This window comes from Cheilinus undulatus, linkage group 21, assembly GCF_018320785.1.
Source record: "Cheilinus undulatus linkage group 21, ASM1832078v1, whole genome shotgun sequence".
NCBI classification, from domain to species: Eukaryota; Metazoa; Chordata; class Actinopteri; order Labriformes; family Labridae; genus Cheilinus; species Cheilinus undulatus.
The window spans coordinates 14,894,202-14,919,441 of record NC_054885.1 but is presented as its reverse complement, the minus strand read 5'-3'; the positions used below and the strand labels follow the sequence as shown (position 1 = coordinate 14,919,441).

Here is a 25,240-nt window from a genome sequence, read left to right as displayed (position 1 = left end):
AATAATTCAAAGATGTTTTTCAGACATCTGTAAAGGTTTTATAAATACTTCATAATGCAAAATAGATTATAATCATTACATATTTAATTAATTGCAGCTGCAGATGTGAAATCTCCCCAGGCATATTATCACTTCTTGTGCAGACAGGCGATGAAAAAGATCCGAGTCTTCCTATTTAAATGTGACTACTGTGTCAGAGCCTTTTGCTGAACATTACTACACATCATCAGCATAATAGCTGGAATATAAAATACATTTCTGTCATGTCTGAAAAATCAGGTGGGATATAAGCCCTTGTTACTATTTCAGGAGTGCTTCAGCAAACCTAAAAAAGGTCTAAATTTGTCTGTGGTTGCTACTGATTATTTTTCAAAATAACCCTCATGTATGTGGAATCAAATGATTGAGAGTCTGCAAGATCTGGAATGATAACTATCAAAGATGTCCAGGTCAGTCTGCTTACAACAGAATTCCCATAATGGTTAGTAAGAGCGAGTAGACCAAGAGGACGTGTCACAAATTGGATTTTGGATACTTTTACACCTCACAAACATGGTACAACCAGTGCACTGAGGACTACAACCTTTTTATATGGGCACCTGCTCCAGTACCCGATCTGTTGTTTCAAACCAAGCAGTGACCTCTGGTCCTGAAAAATGAAGCCAATGCGGAAGTGCGGAAAACTGCATTAAGACAAGTGTCCGCTTGAGGCTGGCTGCAGGAACACTGGAAGTCCTGTCTAGACACCTTCTTATTAGCCGTTTTTTACACTAGAGATAAACTGGTTTACTGCCTGGTTCAAATAACCAAACGTGCCTCATTAGCTAGTGTCTTATTGTGCTCTCACTGTACAGGGGGTGAATTTTTTTGTACCATGATCATTTGGATTATATTCAGGATAAACCTCACTTTGCGGTGATTGGTCTTTCATTTGATTGAAAGATAGCTCGACAGGCAGAGGCTATGTTTCTGTCAACCAGAATGCTAGCTAGCTCGCTGACAGGAAGTTGCGCTTATTGGGCGGGCCGTTAGGTTGATCCAAAGCTCGGTTGAGACTACGATTTCAATATGGAAGCCGCCATGAATTGGCGTCAAAAGCTGTTTGAGTCCACCTATTGTAAGCAGACGGCTGATGTCACACAGAGTCCGTCCAATTCTTTCTACAGTCTATGTTTCAAACCAGATGGCAGCCTTTAACTGATGAATGACACTTCAAGTGAGAAGTAATTTCATGTAAGCTGAATGCAAAGGCAACCTTTGTACTAACAGACTCATCCAAACTCAATCCCATTCTCTCGGCCCTGTCTCCTCTAGAAATAAAGGCATAAAAAGACGGAAAATACATCTTTAAAATGTCTAATATATGTTTATGATTGCTAACTTGCCTCTTTATTATTTAGTCTGAATCCTACAGCAAATCTGTGTTAGCCTATACATTGCTAGCCAATCACAGAGACTCTGTGCAAACTTGTGCAATCAGCAACATAAGTGAAAAAACAAACAACTATAGGGCTTAAAGCCACCACTTGGAGCTGATTGCGAAGAACCCAGAAGTCCCATTAACATCAATATTAAAATGCCCATTCTGACATAAATCTATTTATCATCCGTTTTTATTATATCAAGGGTATGAGTCACGCATGATCAGGGGTGTGGCTAATTTGACTGACAGGAAGGCGTGTTATAGCTGCTTTCTAGGAGCCACATGGCCCATCTCGGCTCCAGCTTAGCCTGTAGTTATTTGCCCGAGAGTTAGTTTGACGCAGCATTCAGCTTCTGGCTACCATCACTGAGCTTTAAAACTGCTGCAGCATCCATGCTTTATATTTTGAATGCTTGTGTTTGCATTTCTATCTCTCTCTCCGTCTCTTCTTGCCTCAGTGGTGCTGAGAGCTCCACGGCTGTGCTGCACACACCAGTTGCTAGTTTTTAAGTTCTTTGGATGAATTCTGTTCAGCTGTCAGTGTTTTTTTTTTCTCTGAGCCCTACATAACTGGCTGAGTGGAACAGACAGTTACAGTTACAGTGGTTGGTGCATGTTTGGTGGTAAAGAAAAAAAACAAGCTTAGCAGAGTAACACAGGGTAGCAGAGGAAGAGGACGATGTTTTTTTTAAGAAACAAAACGTCATCCATGCATGTTGATGTAATCAAGAGCAGCAAACAGGTGAAACACAAAAATGTCCATTAGTCACTCTGACCTCACAGCTAGTTTAGTTTATTATGATTAATAGCCTACTTTTAAATCTGAATCATTACATGTTGCCTTTTATTCTTTTCAAAAAGTGTTTCTCTTTCTGGTTCAGTCTGGATGATACAGTCTTATTTCAAATGTGCTTTTCTTTGGTGACTGTTTTAGCAGAAAATAATGTATCCACATGTGGTGTTCCAGTGAGAATTTGCAGCAGAAGAACAGTGCAAAAAAAGACCAAAAATACCAGGCATTTATGGTAACGAGAGAAGATGTCACCCAGTTCAATGGTGCAGATCAGAGAAGATTTTTAATATCTGTTCTCCAACACAGAGAGAAAGGAGACTGGGTTACACACACATTGATAGAAGACACCTCTTGCTGTTTCTTATGAACCACATCTGAATTATAAAAACCACATCCAGTCAGCTGAGTGACATTGCGTGGCCTGTCCCTGGATTTCCACGCTCCGTCACTGAATTATTTCACCGTCATGGGGAGTGAATGGGGATAATCACATTACCAGCCACTGTGCCTGGGAAAAATCTAATTAATGACCCTCAGTGGCCCCAGTACAGCTGCAGGGAGTGAGCTATAAAGAGGCTCAGCACAGCAACCTCACGGCAGGAAACTGGTTTGAACCTGATCCAGGTCCTGGTGTGACGGGTTCAGCTACAGGGGTCCGTCAGGTGGAAGTCATGCTGTGTGAGATAGGTCTAATGACACTTGTTTTAATTAAGTTTCTGCCACTTATGTAGCACCTAGCTGTGGTGGTATTCAGGTCTCTGGAACTAGAGAAAGCCCTGCATGCAAACAGGATCAAAAAAACACAATAGCATTTGTTTCAAAAGCACCTGTGAGGGCAACTTTTAACTGCTTTTCTCCCTCATTACATAAAATTCATCCATGTCACATACACTTGTTTTACTATATATGTTTTACTTTTACTATATACTCAGGATTGTAAAGAAACATTCAATGTTTACAACCAAAAATCCTGATGTGTGCAGTGAGCACCAAGGACAGCCAAGCAGACATGAGCATCAAGCAATGGCCAATCAGGAGGGAAGCTGACCAAAGGAGGAAGTAAAACGAAAATACAGCCATGGCAATGATAGTAAACATTAACCATAAAGTTTGATAAACTTGCTGATTGTGGCAACTGCAATAGACTTAGCATGTAGCTAACAGCTAATCACAGTAGCTTCTTTACTTTAGTCATATTTGACCGAGACTCTGGTAGTCCTTAGATAGAATCTGTAAGTGTGTGTGTTGTGTTGACTCATCCCACATATCACACTGAAAAAAACGTTCTATTATGGCTGAGTTCTTAATGATTTAAGTTTCCTCTTTTATTTTATAGAAGACTTTTATTTTGAAAAGCAACATTAGGAAATCAAGTGTATTCAGTGGAAACTTAATGCCTCAGACATCTATGATAGAAACCTGACTTCACCTTTCACATACACAGACAAAAAAAATATTTACAGTCTGAAATCTTTCAAGTCCCTGTACAGTGATAAAAAATATTTATTTTAGGTTTGCTGTATGACAGGTCATGAAAAAAAACTCTAAGTTTATAAAATCACGCTTTAAGAACGACGTGGCCATGTCTGGTGAGTGAGTTGAAGCCACGCCCACTCACGAGAAATACAATCCTCTCAAATTTTAAAAATGCTTCTGATCATAGTGCAGCTGCCTGGCTCTGTGCCAGACCAGAGAGACAGAAGTTGGGGATTAAGTTTACTGTTTTCTGGTACAAATCTCTCTATTATGATACTTTGAATTAAACGTAGGTTACAGTGGCTGATAGATTTAGGACATTTACCTCAAAATGAACAAAAACATAGCATGTAGCTAGATGTTAACTTTTTAATGAAGGCAATGATATCAGCTAACATCAGACTATACTGACATGAACTGCTCAGGGATTTTATAGCTTTGTAGCATTAGTGGGCAGGGATCAGTGGTGTCATGGGCTCCCATATTTGCCCTGCTCAAATAAAATCAAGCCAGGAAAGAGATGAACAACTTTCTAATGGTATAAATCTAAAATGCAGTCACACATAGACCTCAGTGTTTTCACATATTTACCTTATTCCAATATATGTAGTTTGTTAAGACACAAAGTTTGGATTTCACTTTACAGGAACCTTAAATTTATTATAAAATAATGTTATTTTTCTCTGAATTTCTAAACAAAAACCACTGTATTTAGAAGTATGACTAAAATTCATTTGTAGAGCAAAATTGAACAGCTGCGCCCATATTCTGACTAGAAAATTAGTGTTTATTAAACAAAACTTAAAGCCTTCTGTTTTTTGATCGTTATTTATTATCACAGATAATCCTTTTCTAACTAGCTCTCATAGTATAGGCCAGACTCTCCTTCTGCTCAATACACCAGTTAATCTAATTCCCTTTATTCATTTATTCATGAGCTTTGGTGGAAGGAGATTTTTTCCCTACAACAGATTTAATTAGGAGAGTGACTAAGGAAGTTTGCTTTAATCTTTTCAGTTGGTTAAATTAATAAAAAATAGTCCTGTTATTGCTAACTTTGTTAATATATTGTAAATGGTGGTATGCGTATTACACTGTCATTAATACTTTTATTCTGTTTTTAATGGTTTCATTTTCTCTTTTTAAGTTTCAACCTCATTACTGATTTACTGAAGCCAGGAACATTTAAAACCCACCATAGCAACAGACACTAAGGATTAAAAAATTATATTTAATTAATGTTACAAATGAGATAAACACAAGGGAAATCTTTGAAAGTATTTACCAACTACAGACATCAATGACAGCATTCAGGTATTGCACACAGGGCTGCTATGTTTTACAAAACTTTTAATTCACTATATAAGAATCTATGTATCCAAATATGAGGATGATAAAGCAGAAAGGTTTAGGGTGTGATGTGAGTAAAGCTGAAAAATACTGGGAAACACAGCGAGACCAAGGGTGTAATTACCCCACTGATTTTTAGAACAGGTTTTTCTTTCTCCTTTTCAGCTTCACAGGATCAGCCTGATAATCACTCGCCTCTGCTGGAAATGTCAGGTGGAATCAGGAACATTTAACATGCAGTTAAGGAGTGCAAACTTGTTTACCCAGTTTGGATAAAAGTACTAGAAAACCATGGGAAGCGTTTCAGTTAAACAGTTCTTAGACAACATCTACACAGAGACCAGAAAATCTTTTGTTTTGTTTAAACTTCAGAAGATCATCTCTACCATGTCTACATATGTGCATGCACTGGTTGCTGCCATGTGATTGGCTGATTAGAGACTTGCCTAGTTGAGTAGTTATAGGTGTACCTAATGAAGTGGTCAGTTAAAGTTAACTAAAATATCACTTAAGGAAATGGAAGATGAATGAAATGCATGTTTGAAACCGTATTATATACAAAAAAAGAGAAATGTTGGCCAAAAATAAAAAAGTGAGAACTCAACAAGTGACAGTTGTCTTGCTCATTGTGTTTTTCGGGAAACTCAAGGTGTGTAAGTGACACATGTTGGTTACGATGAATGCCTAAATGAATCGCAGGCTTTTGGATATTTTGTTACCAATTCAGTGATTATACTTTGTGGTTATGTGACTAAAATAAATGAATGAGTGAATAAATGAAACAAGTCATTCAAAAGAAAAATAATCATTGGAGAATAAAGTTACAGCAATCTGCTTTAATAAATGTTTTTAGCCATAAGTGAGCCTCTCCTGTTACAAAAATCCACAGTGTGAATTTTCAATCAATTAGATTTTATTCAATTTGATTCTCCAAAGAGAAGGATACATTGCAACAGATGTGTAATAAGAAAACTAAAGAGTTTCACTGGCTGTATCTGATAGTTTCTCTCACATGACTGTCTCATTGTTATACTATCCAAAAAAATAGCTCTATTTCATTTAACTAGGCTTTTTCTGTGCATGTGACAGAAGTCAAGAGGCATTTCTTAGGTATAAAAATAAATAATCTTGACTTGGTACTGTGTTAATCCCTAAAGGAACAGGGGACAACTACCTGAGATAATCTGCTATTTTTTTTCCTCTCTGGGTTTTCTTTCTCAAAAGGGGTTCTGTAAAAGCAGAACCCAGGCTTGGGCTAGACCTGAGGTCTCCTCATCAGTTTGCATATCCAGTTGGTCAACAACTTTCTTTCATTTAAAAGATAATAAAATAGGCTGTTACATATTGATATACCTAAACATATGTTGTTGAGTATGCTTTAATATAGAATCAAAGTAATATAAACTCTAAGTAATAGTCCTGAACTTCCTGTATGGTGCTGGAGGCTGTCTATCTATATAACACACACATGGCTAATTTAGGCAATAAGTATTCATCTCATCAACGTGTATGGTGTGTATGGGGTGTTTAGCGCTCTAAAAACTATGCAGGGAAATTCATGAAAGGATTTTGAGTTATACGTTGATGCAGGTAAGACAGAAGCCAAAACAAAGAGAACTGCAGAGAGCTGAGGGACTTAATCACTGATGCAGCGGCCAGAACAGGGATGGACTTGGGATGAGCAGAGAGTTGTAGTTTTGTCAATGGGTAAATCTACCTGTGACCTATTCTCAGACGAAGAGACACTGTACTCAACGCAGACTGATGATGTGTGGGGAGGCATGGATATTTTGAGCCAATGGCGAGAGCAACATCTCACTTGTCCTAAGCTGGGAGTTCTTGCTCAGAGCTCAAGTTATGTAGTGAACACAACTTCAGATGTGGGGAAGAGCCATCGACAAGAGGAGGACGGCACTAGACTATCCATACTGGACCCTTTTTTTGTTTTTTTTTTTACACAACTTCTTTAAACCAATGGACCCCACTGTTTAAACAGTGGTTACATTTGAGATCATCAGTTTATGAAGACTTAAACGGGACAATTGATGGTAAGACATGATTTTCTTTTGAAATGCTGAGTTTAATATGGTGTCTAGTTAACCGACCACTGGTTAGGTATAAGTTGGGACGATTCCTTGGTGTTTTCTGGTATTTCACTGTTGTAAGCTGACTAGCTATGGTAGCAGCTAATTTGCTAACAGGCAAACTAAGAGCTAAAGGAGCTAAGTGCTATTGTTTGTGTTTAACTATAATCATGAATTGTGCAACTGAATGCATGTGTGAAAGAAACAGCGAGGAACTTTCATATTTCGCTTGTTTAGATGAATAATGACTTACTTTGTTTGTAAATGCTGTTGATGACTCAGCATGTTATAAATGATGGCTCAGTAAATCCATAAACCTTAGAGATGACTCAGTATTTACTTAGATTCTGGCTTAGCATGTTAATCTACAGCTAGCCATGTTTCAGCGTGTTTAATAAATGATGACTCAGCACTTTTATTAACGACTAGTGATGGCTGAGTGTGTTTGTGAATGTGCATAATTATAAAAGGCTAGTTGTCAGTGTTTTTATAAATGATAGATGGTGATGCATTTTTAAAGACAATTTCATGGTGTGGTCATCTGTAAAATGTATCAAGCTGGCTGTAATAACAGGGTAAAAAGAACTTGGGTTGGGTTTCACTGATTTTCCACTAGTGACTTCAGCACAGACATAAATTTGTATACTTGATGTCAAAATGCCAACTTTTACAGCAAGTTATGCATAATGAGGAGCTGATAAGACTGCAAGGCAGTAATGTGTAGGTGTTTGTAAAGAGGTCTGGGACATGCTTCATCTCCACCTCTTCGTCTGTTTCTAGGTGTTCTGAAAGTTACGACGGATTGTTTTCAGACAGCTACAGTAGCCAAAGGGATGATATCACTCAGACTCCATCCAAAACTCTCTACAGCCTGCGGTATGAACTCAGCGGCCTGAACTTACTGATGCATGGATGGTTTAATGGATGATCTCTAACCTCTCTTAAGTAGCAGGAGATCCCTCGCAGAGCTTCACCCATGGCGGTTGGAGAGGGGAGCTGCTTGAGAAAGAAAGAAATAAAAGGAAGGATGTTTATCTTTTTGTATTTGTTCAAAGTTTTGCAGTTTATTAATCTGCAGAAACACAACTACTTTGGGTTACAGTCAAAGAAGAAAACACATGTTTACTGTTCGTTCAAACCCGTTCTCCATGTATGGTGAACCAATTAAAAAAAATTCTGAATGCATATCTCCAGACGGAGCAGCACAGGCAGCATTTAGAGCACGACTGTGTGTTTGTGTGTTACCGGTGGTGGATGTTCCAGGCAGGTGTGAAAATGTTTCGTCTGGTCGGGTTTAACTCGTTTGAGGGGGACTCGCGACTCTCCAATTAACTCATTGTGAGTCAACTTGTCCTCATCACAGACGGTCAACCTACAGAGAGTGGAAACAATGAGGGGAGACAAAACAGGATAGAGAAGAAGAAATAAGTTAAAGCATGACAGATGGCAAACTATGGGAAACAAACAGTAGAACAACATGCTAATCACATTTAAGGAGGGTGGGTGGGGGGTTAAATACATATATAGACCTTTTAAAAGCAAAAGATTAGGAACACGTGACTGACACGTGTGTTTTGTTGCCCACATGTGTCCTATTACATTGATTATTCAAACAATAATTTGTGCTGAATGTCTACGCTCAGTTTCAGATTTAGGTTTTGCCTGTGCAGACTGTATTTCTAGTTAGACCTGTAACCAACATGAAAACCAGAGAACCGTCAACTCTGAAAGGTTGGCCATAGTCAGTACAACCATTGGGAATGTCCCAAAGAAGAAAGAAACCACTGGTTTACAAAGTGACAGAAGGTGCACGGGTAGATCAAGGAAAACAGCAGCATTGGGAGAGCTGTAAAGAAAGACCCTAAAATAACTGTTAATGACATCAGGTACAACCTCCAGAGGGCAGGAGTGAAGGTATTACTATCTACTATTCACAGGAGTGAAGGTATCACCATCTGCTGTTCACAAGAGAATTCATGAACAAAAGAACAGAGGCTACACCAGAAGATGCAAACCACTCATAAGCTAAAAGAACAGGAAAGCCAGGCTGAAATTTGCCAAAAAGTACAAAGATGAGTATCAATTTCTGGGTCAAAGTCTTATGGACTGATTAGACAAAGATTAACGTTTACCTAAGTGATGGAAAGGCTAAGGTTTGGAGGAAGAAAGTATCTGCTCATGATCCCAAACATACAAGCCCATCTATGAATCAGTGGAGGTAATGTCATGGCTTGGGCTTGTATGGCTTCCTCTAGGATGGGCTCATTAATCTTCACTGAAGATGTAAAACATGACGGCAGCAGCTAAATTAACTCAAGTCTACAGAAACATTTTGTCTGCCAGTTTAAAGAAAGATGCAACCAAACTGATTGGGAGGTCCTTCATCATGCAGCAAGATAATGACCCAAAACACACTGCTGAAACAACAAATGCTCAAATTTGAGTTTAAATCCATCAGTCTCACACAAAGATCATTCTAAATCACAGTTGTACAAATTTTGGAACACAAATTATTTCATTCAGCAAACACTGCTGACCTAGAACCACTGGCTAGTTGCTGCTATAGACTCAAATTGAAGAGCACTCCAACCATGTGCGAGGATAGGAAGAGTTATCAAGTGAATTAAACTGGGTTTTTGGCAAGAGGATGGAGAATCAAGATCATGATCATGGAAGAAGAGGAGAGAGAGAGAAGAGCTAGCAGGCAACAGAGGAAAAGGAAGGCAAAGGGGAGGCAATTTTTTCCAATGAAATGCCTACAACTGTGGTGGACCATGTGATCAATCATGGCCCTACCAGGGCTGAAGCAGGGCAGCTAGTCCAAACAAATTTGAGCAGCTTTTCTTCAGTCTTTATAGCAGTTACAAATAAGAACTGCTTACTGCAGCTGCAACAGCCTCCACTCTTCTTAAAAGGCAGGTTTGAAGCATTGCATTGTTCAAAATGTCTTGGTATGCTGACGTGTTAAGATTGCCCTTCAGTGGAGGTAAGGGGCCTTAACCCTTTACCTACTGAGTCTAAAAATGGTGATTTGGACATATTTTGTTATTATGGCTGTAAAATAGTCAGGAAATGCCCTAAGTCTGAGAGCTTTGGTCCCTTTTCCCAGGAGTACTTGACTTTTTAACATCTGGTTAATGATTATTGCACATTATAAGGAATTGTCAGCAGTTTAAAAGAAGAAAAACACAAAAACTGATTTGTTTTTCATGGCTTTTATGAGAAGAAATTTTGTTATTGCTCATGAAGTTTTGATTTGACATTTGAAATGTGAACCTATACATGTTTAGAACAATCACCAGTCATTTTTTGAGTCTAGGACTCTGGGTGTGCAAAACACAGTGCAAAAGATAACTATATACATAGATGAAAATTAGTGCAAATAAAGGTGAAAAAATGCAATCTCAACATTCTCAAGTAACATATTGTTATTGCACATGACAAATGTGCACAAATGCCACTAATGCTATTTTTCACTCTGCTTTCTCTCTCGTCTTCTGCTAAGCTGTCGTTTTCGCGGTGTTGTTTGACATTACCGTAATATATATACCACACATAATATATTGCCAGAAAGCACAGATTCTCTGCTCTCTGTCAGCATTAGAATTTTTTAGATTGAGCAAACTTTTGAGGAGTTACAGTGTTGAGAATCCGTGTAGCAGTCTCATGATACTTCTGGTGTTTTGCTATGAATGCCCACGTCAAATGGTTGCGAGTACCATAATGAACCATATATGTGCGCATGCCCGCAATTCTCAGCTCCAGCACCATTGGAATTTTTCTTGTCGGACAAACTTTGACAGAGTTACGGTAATAATACTCTGGACATATAAAACACAGCGCCGGCGCTGAGTCAGTAGGTAAAGGGTTAAAAAATGGTCCCTACCATTATCCCCCATCACCAAACAGTTGGAACAATGCAGTCATGCAGATATCCCAGGCTCGCCCATCTGACAGCCAAACAGAGAGATGTGATTCATCACTCCACAAAACATGTTTCCACTGCACCACAGTCCAGTGACAGTGGGCTTCACACCACTCCATCTGACACTTGGCATTGGACTTGGTGATGTGAGGCTGGCATTTCTGAGCAGAGCAAAATATTTCTGTCACTGTAAGCCAAGCTGGATGGAATAAATAAAGCCATTGTTTTCATTTAGTGGTTGACTACCTTAGTGTGGCATCTACATTACCAAACCAGTCCAGGTGAAAACATCCCATCCTCTGTGTGTAGTCTTAGCTATCCAGTAGTTAACTGTCATCTTTGTGCACTGATGAGCAGAACCATGTAGTATTACCAGATGGTATACAAGCAAAAAACAAGATGTTCATTCTTTTTAATGCAGGGTATAAACAAGGGTCTAATAATCCCAAACAGGTCCAGAATTTTTTTGTTTGTGACACAAGGGTCAATCTGAATGAAGGGTTATCCAACAAGAAAACAAAGAAAAAAACAGGATCAGGTAAACATATATTTGTCATCTGTGAAAGCCTTTTTAATACTTGTTTGAAAAACCAAATCAGATCTAAGAGGAGAGCAGCATATCTCTGTCTCTGTTAACATCAGCTCTGTGGTTCAGCAGAGACTGACATTTTTAAAACAGTGAGAACACAGCCAGGAGCTGTGGATTAAAGCAAATACAAACAGCATATTAAATGTGGAGGTAAACAATGTGGAAACACTGACGGGGAAAAGGTCCTCAGACTGAGAGAACAAAGAACAACAGTCTAGCAAAGAGAGGAACAGAATGTGCAGCTGAATACATTATATCATAGAAATGATATTCATAAAACTGAGAAAGAAGAAATCAGTCACTGAATGACCTCTGGAATCAATTCAAATGTGTATTTATTATTTATGAAATAAATCAGAGCTAGATTTGCGGCTATTTCAGGCAAATGTGTTTAAAGGTCAGCAGTCAGCACATCTTCATCTCAGCTGAATGATTTCTCAAACCAATGCTTGAAGAGAAATAGGAGACACAATTCCTCAGTTTACAGGTTTTTTTCTTGAATCTTATAATAACTCAACACTTTCTCTAAATTGAATGTTGCCCCCCCACACACACCCCTACCCAGTCAGCTGTGTTCTCCAGGGTGTAGATTGTTTCGCCACAGACTGCAAACTGCAAGTTTAAGTTCTCTCACAGCAGCGACACACAATTAAAGTCAAAGTCCTGCTTAAAAATATAACTTAAGAAACAGAATAAGACTATACACAGGAGCATGTGAAGAAAATAAAGCAAGTGTGTATAAAATGTCTCTAATTTCAGTGCTTTAAAAGAAACATGTAGTTGGGGAGAGGGGCAAAAAGTGAAAAGTTATACATGTAATATGACCCTTAAGAGATCCACATTTTGTGCCAGTTCTTTTTTCAAAACTATTTTGGGTTCTTAGGACTTCCTGGAGGCTGTCAGCCCTCATCCTCTACACAAAGTCTCTCTCCTTTTGCAGATTACAGACAATCTTCTCCTGGGCCTCAAGCTTGGACATGAGCTTATTTTCTAAGTTTTCAAGCTGGTCTTTGGTGGAAAGTTCCCTACTGGAAGTTTCATCATGTAGGTTTGTAACTTCCTGCTGCAGCAAGGACTTCTCTTCTTTCATCTTTTCAACAAGCATCAAGGTACTCTCGGTCATCTCCAGATGCTGATGGGGGGATTGTTCCAGATCTCTCTGGAAGCCATCAAAATCTGTTTATGCTGTTATTTCTGAGCTGTGATTGGTCTTGTCATTTGCTCTGAAAGCAGCCTTTTCCTGCTGGCAGCTTCATCTTTAAAGATCTCCTTCTGCAGTGCCATGTTGGCCTCCTCTTGGGTTTGGAGTTTGGAGGCCATCTGGAGATTTCTTTCAGTCATTTTGTTTCAGTCTTTCTTTAAGCTGGTGATCTCACCGGCACTTTTGCTGTTGCTGCTGAAGTTTGCATGTAAGTTTTCCATGTTGGAGGTCTCCTCTCTGAGAACTTTGACTTCCTCCTCCAGTGATTCCTTTTCTGCAGAGAGCCTCTTGACAATCATCACGGCCTCACTGACCGCCTCCTCTTGTTGTTTCTGGAGGCTGTCAGCTTCACGTACTGCTGCCAATTTGGTGTTTTCCAGCTCCTTTTGCAGTCTAGTGTTGGCCTCCTCCATGGCTCAAAGTTTGGAGTTGAGCTCCTGATAACATTTATTCACTATCAGGTTTGAAAATGACATGAAAGTCCCCTAAAAGTTCTGCAGATCTCATCTAAAATTATTAGAGATTTCCAAGACATAAAAATACCCTGAAATTCCCTAAAATTGAAACTTGAAAAAGGCTGTAAATTTCAAAACAATTTCACCAAAGTGTCCCCCCCCAAAAAAAAATATGCCAAAGGAAATTCCAACCCCAAACTTCCAAATCAAATTCCCCAAAACATAGAAATAAATCCCCCAAATACAATGAAAGCACCTTAAAATTTGAAATTAAATCCTCCTATAAATCTTCAAATAAACCTTTCCAAACTATCCAACATTTTCATGAAATACCTCAAATTTTAAAGCAAAGTCTTTAACATTTAAAGCAAATAACTTTTATACTTCTTTAAAAATTCAGAACAGTTCTCTGGAGGTTGACCAAACAAGCAAGTGTTTGGACTGTGGAAGGAGGCTGGAGTACCTGGAGAGAGCCCATGCATGCACAGGGAGAACATGCACAGAAAGGCCCTGTCTAAACGGGATTCGAACCAGGACCACTCTTGCTTCAAGGCTACAGCTCTTATTGTGCACCACCATGCAGCCCTGAGGCCGACACAGATACTTAACATAACAATTTAGCTGATACAGAAACACTTCTTTTGGTGTAACACTCCTTGTATGTCAACATTTTCTCTAATATTGGACCATGAGGCCAGATCAGAGTCTGTCCAATAGGTCACCTTTTCTACCCTGTAAGAAATCTCTTATTTGATCCAGCAGCTAGATATGCCAGATACCAGCATAAAATTGATTAGACACAACAGATTAACGATGATAACTGCTACTGTTCATACTACAAAATGTGGCTGAAACTTATGCTGGATCAGAAATGTGACCAGATAAATATGTCTGACCTTTGTACACCTGAAAAGAAACATAATGAGTAGATGCATTGTAATGATAAGTGAGCATTTTTCTGCAGAATGGTTCTAGTCAGTAATTAAAGCGTCTGTTAAAAGGTGCTTTAGTGATCTGTTTGATATTGAACAGCAAGATTCATCAATGATGCTACTAAGCCAATCACTGACATCTAAAATGCTTGTCTGAAGTGGAATTAAACTCTTTATTTGTGGGCTGCCTATGGCTGAGAACATGTAATCTGGCAGTCTGTACAGCATCTGCTCTTATTGTGACACTACAATTAGCCGCTGCAATAATACCTTCCACCCAGCTGGAGCATGGACAAGAGAGAGGCAGGGTGAGAAGGTCCTGATTTGCATTTAAACAGAGTGTTATGAGAAATGTAGTTTAGAGCAGGGTCAAAAAGCTTTTCTGGTGCTTGATCTGTGTTATAATTTAATTGAACGTGGCAAAAACGTTCTTGACCGCAGGAAACGGGGTTCAAAGGTTAAAAAGGGGTATGATATGTCACTTCTAAAAGTCCCAGTGCTGTTGTACTTTATATCAGCGCTGATTGCTGGTGTTTCCCATGATCAAATTACTTGACCAGAACTGTTTGATACACTGTAAGAAAAAATTAGTTGAGCTTACTTAAAAAATTATGGAAAGTCGTTGCCTCAGAAATAACAAGTAAACTACACTTGACTTTTGTGAGTTAAAAAAAAACTTGTTTGTTAGTAGTGTGCAGTACTTGTTCTACTTGAACTATTTAAGTATTCACTACTAGTTTAAAATCAATTATTTTAAGTTTTCACAACTGAGATTCAAATGTTAATTTAAGTTTGCAGGACTTAGCCTAAATCATCTACTTTGAGTGTGTAATACTTAACATTTTTAGTGCATTGTACACACTGATAACTTAATAGCACTCAAAATATCTTAGATAACTGATTACCTTTGAACATCGGCTAGTACAAAAGTTTTGTAAGTCATCATTTCACCTAAGATGGACTATCTTGGTCACCATTTGCAATAATGGATGTTGGTGACCCACTTCGTCAATAACAGTGTGCCACACATCTTTCACTGATGTTAATAACAGTAACAGTGCCCCCTATGGGCGGAACATCTTTAATTGAGACAGCAACTTCACTCGTGGTACATTTTATTTATTTATCTTATTTCACCTTTTCTTAACCAGGAGAAAACCTCACTGAAATTAAAAATCTCTTTTTCAAAAGTGCCCTGGCAAAGACAGCTGCAGCAAACAGAGTGCATAAAGGTTTAGTGCCCAAAGGCATTCTGGGAAAACTGCAGATTTGCCACAACTCAAATAATATGAGTTATAACAAAAAATACTTAAATTGTTTGAGTACTGTTCACTTAAAACTGAAATAAGTTCTATCAGCTCATAAAAATAGAGTTCAAATCGCTGTTTTGGATTTTTAAGTCAACACAACTTAATTATACCCCCTTTTTACTTAATTTTTTTAAACTAAGTAAACTTAAGTAAATCAAGCCCTTTTGCTGTTATGGCCAAGAAGTACAATTAACTTGTTTATTAAAGTATTTAGAACAGGTTAAGAAGAACTGAGTAATTTCAACTCAATGTTTATGAGTAAAATGGATGTTGCTTTTTACAGTGTAAGAGTTTGTGCAGTCTTTTACTCTCCCATGTTCTGACCTCACTGGTAAAGCCTTCAATCAGCACTGAAACATCCCTTTGAGAAGATGAAGAGTATAACGACCCAAGAAACCAAGGTCCTTACAAAGTGAGATAAGGACTTTGTCAAACACCCCCCCACACACAGAGAGGCCCTGGGGAAGGGCCACAAAATGCCTTTTTCTCACTTTCCCTTAAAAGCTGAGGAGGAGTGAAAAAGGAATCCCAGCAGAACCAGGAACCTTTATGTCAGCATGAAGGTCTGGGAGAACAGTGGAGCACATCGAGGGCGACACCGTCTCTAACATTTACAGCAGATAGCACTAATTAGCTCTGCCAAACATGTATCAGAGGAAACCTAATTGGTGCTTGGATTATATATGCCTCATCTCAGACCAAGGAAGTCAGACCTTCTTATAATACACAGACTGGAGGAAGTGTAGAGTGTAAAACTTTTAAAACATGGTTTATGTGCCACAGACACTTTTCTCTGTTCCAAAAACATATTACAGAACAACACAAACGGTTACAACTGTTAAAAAGGATGAGTTATCACAACTTCTCATGTTGGCTTTTAGTGCCAACATAAAGATAAAGTTTTCATAGCAAATAATCTTAAGTTCCCCAACCAAAATGTTAAGTTGTGACAACAAATGCTAAGTTTTCCTATAAGATCATCTAAAGGCCGGCTCAGACTACACGAATTCAGCCAGATTTAAGCCCGACTGTGACCTCGCAGCATGTCGTCAAAACTCGGGCCTGATTTTGAGAGCTGGGAATGTCAAACCGTCTTGTAGTGTGACATAATTAACAACGCGTTCAAGACTCCTTACGATTCCTCACGACCACGATTCTACAAGACTAGCATGTCAGAATTTTTCATACATTGTCGTCTAGTTTGACACCCTGACCTGACGTCAACGACATAGGAAATCGTGGGACCCAAGGGCCACCTTGGGCGCTCAATATGGCAAAGGCCAAGGTGAAGATAAGCTGAGCGAGGGGAATCAGGCCAAGGCCAACCCAAGCCCCCAACCCCCAGCCTGTCCCACTGGGTGCGAGCCCATGCTAGTTTCTACTACGACACAGGATTATCGTATTCAGTTTGATTGTTGCCCAACAAACTTGAAGACCCAAACCGTCTTTTCGGTGGTGGATTGAAATCACAAGACTGTACTCCAGGAAGAATGGAGCCTTCAGAGATGTACCATTTTAGACTTAAGGGGGCTCAACAAATTCCTCAAACATCCACCATGAAAGATGCTAACAGTCCTAAAGTTGTGACAACAAATACAAAGTTGCTCCCCATATGAAGTCCTTACAACCACAGTAAGTCTCCTAACCAATTTTATGTTCTCCTTCATTGGGAAACATAAAAATAATGTCTACACTGTGAATTTATATTCATTTCATGATTTCAATTAAAACTAAATGCTCATTATTTAACTGATACAAAATGCATACCAATAACAGAAATAGGAGATAGTATGTCAAAATCTATGGTTCTGAGAAGAGTTGAGAAAAGCCTGTTTTCTTATGTGAATAAGCAAACTCAAATGAAGTTACAACCATACAAAGAAGAAGTTGAGTGGATCTGAAGACCCTAGCAGGGGTGACCCAATAGTTATATAACTGACAGTGACTTTAGAAGAGTACTTTTGCTATAAATGCACATCTCTAGCCTGAATCTGAACACTTTTGTTGAACTGAAGTTGTAACTCCGAGTATGGGGTAGTCACAAATACAGTATATATCCTTCACAGCAACATGTGTATTTGGAAACTTTGTGTTGGCTCACTCTTGTTCTTTATTTTGTTTAAGCGGTTGCTTCACAATTACACACTGGCTTTGCTACATGTTTAGTTAAGATTAAACGTTGGCTTTGAGCTCAGTAATTTAAAGCTTTCCACTCTGTTATTTCACGCTCCTTTTGATTAAAGACACACTCCTCCGATTGCCCCAATCTGTGCCTTCAGTGAGGGAAACACTAATTCATCATTTAAAGGGTTGGAAACACATCGGTGCAGAGTGAGCTGCTATGAAATCCCTCTCATCAAACGGAGTTAGAAGAAAAAAAGGTGCACATTTGTCTGAATGACACTGCTAATCATGCTGCACTTCAGTCCCTGCTGATGGCTGCTTCTTTGTAGGCATTTTTGAGACCAAGCAGTGTAGAGAATAATGAGAGATTAACTTGACACTATGGATTTTTGGTCTTAAGTCCGGCATGAGCTGCGTGCAGGTTTCTGCCCTGATGGTTAAATTAATCAAAGATGACGACTGAGCTTCATGTCTGAATGTCAAGATGTCCCTGCGCCTGATTAATGGCTCTGAGTGTAATCAGTCCAGAATGAGAGCAGGCATGAGTTATTCCCAGTTTCACACACATCGCACACATATCGCACAGAAGAACACGCACAATTAGGGCTGCAAGCAGCACTGTCATGCATGTCAGGTTAAGTTGCAACTGCAGGTGTGTAGCAATAGTTAAGCTGTAGCAACTAGTGCAGTGTTCAGCAGAGAGACCATGTAGATCCTTGCAGGACTGTCATTAAATCAAAAATAATGAGGATAATGCGCTTTGTATATTGACTGCCTGTCAACATTAGGTGTCAGTATGACAAGGCAAGATGGTAATAGGTAAATGTGATTGGGGTGAAACGGGGAAGTCCTGGTCTCTTCCCATGTCTAATTAAAAAATTGTTGTGGTTTAACATTTTAATAAGTGTGCTAGTTAAGCTGGAGGGTATTATTTAGTACATTGCGCCCCTCTGCCTGACTGGGATCATCTGGGCCCGATAATCTCTGTCGGTCTGAAAGCTGCCAGCACTGTATGTTTAGTGCCAATTACAATTACAGGCCCTGACAGTTCTCTGCAAAATTAGCAAACTACTGCATGCAAAGTTTGCCACCTTATACTTAAAAAAACACAATTACGGTTGATATATTAGCGTAAATTCTTTGAGAAAACAAGCTACTGTGCAATGTTAATTTCATCATCAACCAGTCTCTAATGAGCAAAAGAAAAACTGGAATCAAACGAATGAAATTCTTCATACAAGTGCATTTAATGTGAAAGTTGTGACTTGGCCAACTATGCCAAAATTTGGCCTCTAGCTATGTGTAGTGTGTTTCTCCTTCATTTTAGAGAGAGACTTTTTTGTCTAGTCATGATACATATTACTACCACTTTTAATACCTATAGCTTTTACCCCGTCTCCTGATTTCTGGGGTCCCAGGGGGACCTTGAGAAATGGAATATTAAGAAACCACCAAAATACCAACATTCACACAGGGACTGAATTTTGTGCAAAATTTGATGAGTTTTTGGGCCTGTTAAGGCCCCCAAGTTAACATTTTATTGGGTGGAACAATGATAACTCAATCAGTTTCAATAGCATCCTTTCTCCGTGGTGCTTTAGCATTATTTATTTACACACCTGAGTGTCTTCCTGTGCATGTCCTCCTCTGTGATCCCAACGTAAGTAAGCGTTTCATTCCACACTGGATTTAGAGAGTTTCTGATCGTCTTCGTCTTTAGCTTATTGGCCTGAAAGAAAAAAAAAATGATAGAAAGACAAATGGAATAAAAGAATCAAAGAAAGACAGAAAACTCCCAAATCACATAAACTCCAAATGTGTCGACTTTACTGCACATGTAAATATGAAGCAACAAAGGTGACTGTGCCAGTTCCTGACTAGGTGCAAAACCCAGGGCCCACCACTGAATCAAAAGGCCCTTGGAAGACCCCTGTAGGCGTCACCTGAGAGATGGTATCCACCCTATAAAGGTGGATCTTGCCAGAAGCATGGGGTGTTTTTTTTTTTCACAATCACCGCCCCTGTGCAGACTGACCTTTCTTCTTGCAAAGAAATAAAAACCTTGTCGGCAGGCAGAAGTCTCTATTTCATTGTTCATCAGCAGCAGAGAAATATTTCCACAATTGATCTAGAAAATGGGGATGAAGTCTTCAGAGACTGTATTTATAGAATATTTATTAGAGTTTAGACAAGTCAGCTATCCGTCTATCTGTTTTCACCCACTTATCCAAGGCCAGGTTGCAATCGAAGTAGGTCAAGCAGGGCCACCCAGACATTTTTCACCCCAGCAACATTTTCCAGCACTTCCTTGGGAGTTCCCCAGGCCAGATGAGATATATAATCCGTCCTGGGTCTACCTCGGGGTCCCCTTCCAGTTGGATGTGCCGGGAAGACCTCCACAGGGAGGCAACCAGGAGGCATCCTGATCAAGATGCCACCTCAACTCACTCCTTTCGAGGTGAAGGAGCAGCGGCTTTACTTGAGATCTCTCTGGATGTCCGACCTCCTCAGCCAAACTCTAAGGCTAAGCCTTGCAACCCATCTGAGGAATCTCATCAAGACCGCTTGAACCCACAGCCTTATTCTTTCGGTCATTACCCAGAGCTCATAATCATAGGTAAGAGTTAGAGCAAAGTCTGACTGGTAAATTGAGAGTTTTGCCTTCTGGCTCAGCTACCACTTCATCACAACAGTATGGTACAACGCTTGCAATACTGTCTGTTGATCTTGCAGTCCACTCTACCCTCACTTGTGGACAAGACCCTGAGATACTTAAGTCCTTCACTTGGGCCAAATATACTCTCTGGACCTTGAGGGAGTAATCCACCATTTTCCAGCAGAGCAACAATGGCCTCGGACGAGGAGGTGTTGACCCTCATCCTTACCGCTGCACACTCAGCTACAAACTGACCCAGTGCCTGCTGGAGGTCCCCGGCTGAAAAAGCCAACAGAACCACATCATCTGTGAAAAGCAGAGGTATTCTGAGGTCACTCAACAGAAAACCCCTCTCTTCCTGGCTGTGCCTCGAAATTCTGTCGATAAAAGTCCCAAACAGAATCTGAGAAAAGGAGCAGTTTTGGCAGAGGCCAACGAGCACCAAGGAACATGTTTGACTCTGTGCTTCAGATATGAAAACAGCTCTCACTTTGGTTATACAGGGACTCCCCACATTACCATGGGACACGGTCATGCCTTCTCCAAGTCCACAAACACTGGATGAGCAAACTCTCATGCTCCTTCAAGGAGCCCTGCAAGTGGAAAGAGCTGGTCTACAGTCCCATGGCTAGGACAAAATCTGCATTGTTCCTCCTGTAATCTCAAAATAGTCAGCCAGAGCATAGGAAAGTATATGCCTAGTAACATGACAAGTAAAGAGCTGTGCATCAGTAGGCTTTAATGATTTCCGTTGTATGTATTTCCATTTTTTTCTCGGTACACTGTTCTGTACTCCTCTGATCTGTCAGGTTTTTCTTTGACTGAAATGATAAAGTGTGTATCTCTGCATCGAAAGAAGGCCAAACAAAACATGGTGTATCAATAAATTATCTTTGGCAAATTATCTTGTCTGCAGACCTTTTGCTACTATGTGATGTGTCATGTGGGTCTCACCTTACAGGCTCCAGGCAGCAGGTGTAGCTTTACGTACGGGTCAGCTAACCCGTTAAAGTCCATGGGCTTCAGACCCTGTAGGAAAACACAGAAACCATGCTTCAGAACAAAAAAAGTTGCAACCAAAAAACTTCTCAGCTGATGAGGAAACACCTCAGGGGAGAAGGGAGAGGACAAGATGTGCAGGCAATGAATGCAGCCACACAAGAGTGGTGTTTTAGTAGGACTGTGGAGATTTTTATCAGGGTATCATAATCAAACTTTACCAAAGTCTCTCCTTCAACATGAATATTTTATAATAAATCAGCGTTGATCACAGATTAACACTGACGGATGTATTATCATATAAATCACTCTATTGTGTGCGCTGACCTCTCTGTGGCTTTGGGATCTGCCTCATTCATACGACCACACTGTGTTACAAACAGGCAGCACCATGGAAACCATCTTTCCTCCACACACACACTCACACAAAAATGTACCTAAAGGATCATTTGACACACTTGATTTAAATCTGTTGACCTCATCAGTGGGACACAGTACATCATGACAAATTGCTCCTAAATTTCTTTCAACAGCTTTGACATTTGCAGCGGTGGCAGAGCGATGGATTTTTTTTTCCTCTAACAGCATTTTTAATGAGGCTGCGGGAGCTGTGAGAGACTGTGACCTTATAGATGAGGGTGCTGTATGTGATGGAGGACAAACACACCTGTTACATGTTGTTTAGATTACACTCACGCTCAGTGTTACCTCTACAATGTTGTTTAGCAGAAAGTGTTGACCATGAGCACACTGTGTGTTTAAAATAACTGAATATATCCATTAAAGGTAGTCAGATTTACAGCTCTCCAACAGGATGTTCCTGCAATTAACACAAATAGCTACATATGGAAGCAAATCTCAAATTACAACCTGATTACTTAAGCTAGGTCAAAGTTCCTGATCTGGCTTCATATTTAGGTTTGCAAAAATTGACTTGAAATCTTTTTTCTAAACTCCAGATAAAGGAAAAGAATATCGCAGCAAGTTGTAGTCAGAGAAGGGACAACTTTGTCCTACATGATGGGGAAAAATTCTAATCTCACAAAGCAACAGCTGTCAGAAAGCCCTGCACTGCAAACAATAGGTGACCTCGGTGCAGCTCATGTTAGCTTGGCAGACCACGGAGAATCCAGTCCATCCAAACGGACAAGTCTTGATTTTAAATCACTGCCAGCACCTTCTGTAAGCCAGGAGCATGGTATGTTGGTGACATGCTTTGCATATCAACTGTTGAGTCTGTCGCCTTCAGAGAGCTAATCAGCTAAGTATCTACATATTGGAAGTGGTTACAATGTGAAGAGAAACGAAATCTTCAGACACCTTTCTCTTAAGAAAACCTTTATATTTGGATATTTAGCAGTACTGTCTATCAAAAATACTATCAAAAATACTGGAGCGCACAGTCTTCAACCAGCTCTCAGAACACTTGCAGAACAATGATCTACTTGATCAGAATCAGTCTGGCTTTAGGCGGGGCCACTCTACTGAAACTGCACTTTTGTCGGTAACGGAATCACTTCGCTTGGCCAGAGCAGCTGGTCAGTCCTCAGTTCTCTTACTGCTGGATCTGTCTGCTGCCTTTGACACAGTAAACCACCAAATCCTCCTCTCCACACTCTCTTCACTTGGTATCTCAGGATCTGCCCTACAGTGGTTTAAGTCCTACCTCACAGGGAGATCTTTTAGAGTATCATGGAAGGGAGGAGTGTCTAAACTGCATGGCTTATCAACAGGGGTGCCTCAAGGGTCTGTGCTTGGTCCCCTACTTTTCTCAATATACACCACCTCACTTGGTGCAATCATCCGCTCCCATGGCTTTTCTTATCACTGCTATGCAGACGACACACAGCTATTCCTGTCCTTTCCACCAGATGACACAACTGTCTCAGCTCGGATCTCATCCTGCCTTGCTGATATTTCTAAATGGATGAGGGAACGTCACCTTCAGCTCAACCTGCCCAAAACTGAGCTCATTATCATCCCAGCCAGTCCCACTATTGAACCGCAGATCAGTATCCAGCTTGGATCAAATAATCTCTTGCCCACTAAGTCAGCCCGAATCTGGGTGTCATGATTGATGACCAGCTAACCTTCAAGCTCCATGTGGCCTCGATTGCTCGGTCCTGCCGTTTCGCCCTCTACAACATCAAGAGGATCAGACCCTACTTGACAGAGCATGCTACACAACTCCTAGTACAGGCTCTTATAATATCACGTATTGACTACTGTAACTCATTACTGGCAGGCCTACCTGCATGCACAGTCATACCTCTGCAGTTGATCCAGAACGCAGCAGCACGTCTGGTCTTCAACCAACCCAAGAGAGCTCATGTCACGCCTCTTTTAATCTCTCTACACTGGCTTCCAGTTGCAGCTCGCATTAAATTCAAAACTCTAATCATTGCTTACAAAGCAGTAACTAAAACTGCTCCTGTTTACCTGGAGTCCCTCATCCAGGTCTACACCCCTTCTCACCCACTACGCTCAGCCAGCGAAAGGCGCCTGGTACTTCCAGCACATCATGCTCCTAAGTCACTAGCTCGACTCTTCTCCTCTGTTGTCCCTAAATGGTGGAATGAATTACCCAACTACATTCGATCTACAGACTCCCTGTCTACTTTCAAGAGAAGGCTAAAGACCCAGCTCTTCAGAGAACACTTTGCACTTAGCTAGGCAATTCTCTACTGTTGTCCCCAGTAGTAGATTGAGTCTCAGCCAGACTATTCTCCACTGCTGTCCCCAGTGGTTGAATGAGTTTCCCAACTATAGTTAGCTCGCACTGTCCTGCTCTACTTCTGGGATTTCTTTGCCCAGCTCTTTGGGAATGATCCAGCACTTGGTACTTGGTAAATAGTTGTTGTGAAGCCTAATGAATGGCAATTAGTGATCCCACATTTTCCTTGATTCATTGTTGCTGTCTAAAAACAAAACAAAAAAAAAAAACATAAAAACAAAAAAACAAACAAAAACAAAAAAAAAACAAAACAAAAAAAAAACTACACAAACAACGTATATTTTAGGTACTCTGCCTTAAACTCTACACGGCAGCACTTGCGTCCAATTGAACCTGAAGCACTTGATGGCACTTACTGATGTTGTTTCTTCTTGTCTAGATCATTGCTTGTGTTGTTCTTGCTCTCAAATGTACGTCGCTTTGGAGAAAAGCGTCTGCTAAATGACATTGTAACATTGTAACATTGTACTGTTGATCTATAGCGTTATGTAAGGGAAAATGAGGTGGTAGTTAACAGCATGGTTTAGTTATACTGCAAAGTCAGTAAACAATTAGCAATAACTGCCACCAGTGAAGCAATTAGCTCAGATGTAGCTATAGCGGCAGTTTGATCAGAACTGGATAACAGTTCATATTACAAGAGGAGCATACAATTACAATGAAAGCTTTTCTTTGAGTTATAGCATCTGCTGCTAATGTTTTGGTGCCAGAGACTGCAGCACATCTTCAGAGGTCTACTGGAATCCATGTCCTTCAGGGGCACAACCTTAGACTCATATGAGCCTGTGTCCATAGCTGGCCTTTTTTTTAGTGCTGGCAGCCCTTATTTTCAATTCTAAATCAATGTAGTCCAGCATTCTGAGCACTCAGCGCCTTGGGCATCAAAATGCCCTCAGCATTAGCTGTTTTTGTCGCAGCACCTAAAACGCTCTCGGTTGAAAACGTTTCAGCTTTTGCAACAGTGCTTATCACTGTCTTCTCCAACCAAAATAAAGAAGCTGCGGGACTTCTGACAATCACAGAAGAGAAACTGATCTGACTCGTCTTTCTTCGTCTTTTTTCAAGGGTAGCTTTCACGTCTGCAGCTGCTGCCTGTGTCAGAGCAGGATTCTTTTACAAAGTCTACATGTCTTCTGTGTGATATTTCCCTTAAATATGAAAGCATGAAGCACACAGAGCTATTTTTGAA

At 40.1% G+C, this 25,240-nt stretch overlaps 1 protein-coding gene across 1 annotated transcript in view; it reads right to left on the bottom strand.

Moving 5' to 3' along the window:
* doc2a (double C2-like domains, alpha) overlaps positions 1–25,240 on the bottom strand; it is an 85,948-nt gene that overhangs the window by 23,197 nt on the left and 37,511 nt on the right. The window contains exons 4-7 of the mRNA XM_041778339.1: positions 21,273–21,347; positions 19,282–19,391; positions 8,372–8,498; positions 8,063–8,122 (exon numbers count right to left, since the gene is read on the bottom strand). Of these exons, the coding sequence (XP_041634273.1) occupies positions 8,063–8,122; positions 8,372–8,498; positions 19,282–19,391; positions 21,273–21,347 (372 nt within the window). The remainder of the gene's footprint in view (positions 1–8,062; positions 8,123–8,371; positions 8,499–19,281; positions 19,392–21,272; positions 21,348–25,240) is intronic.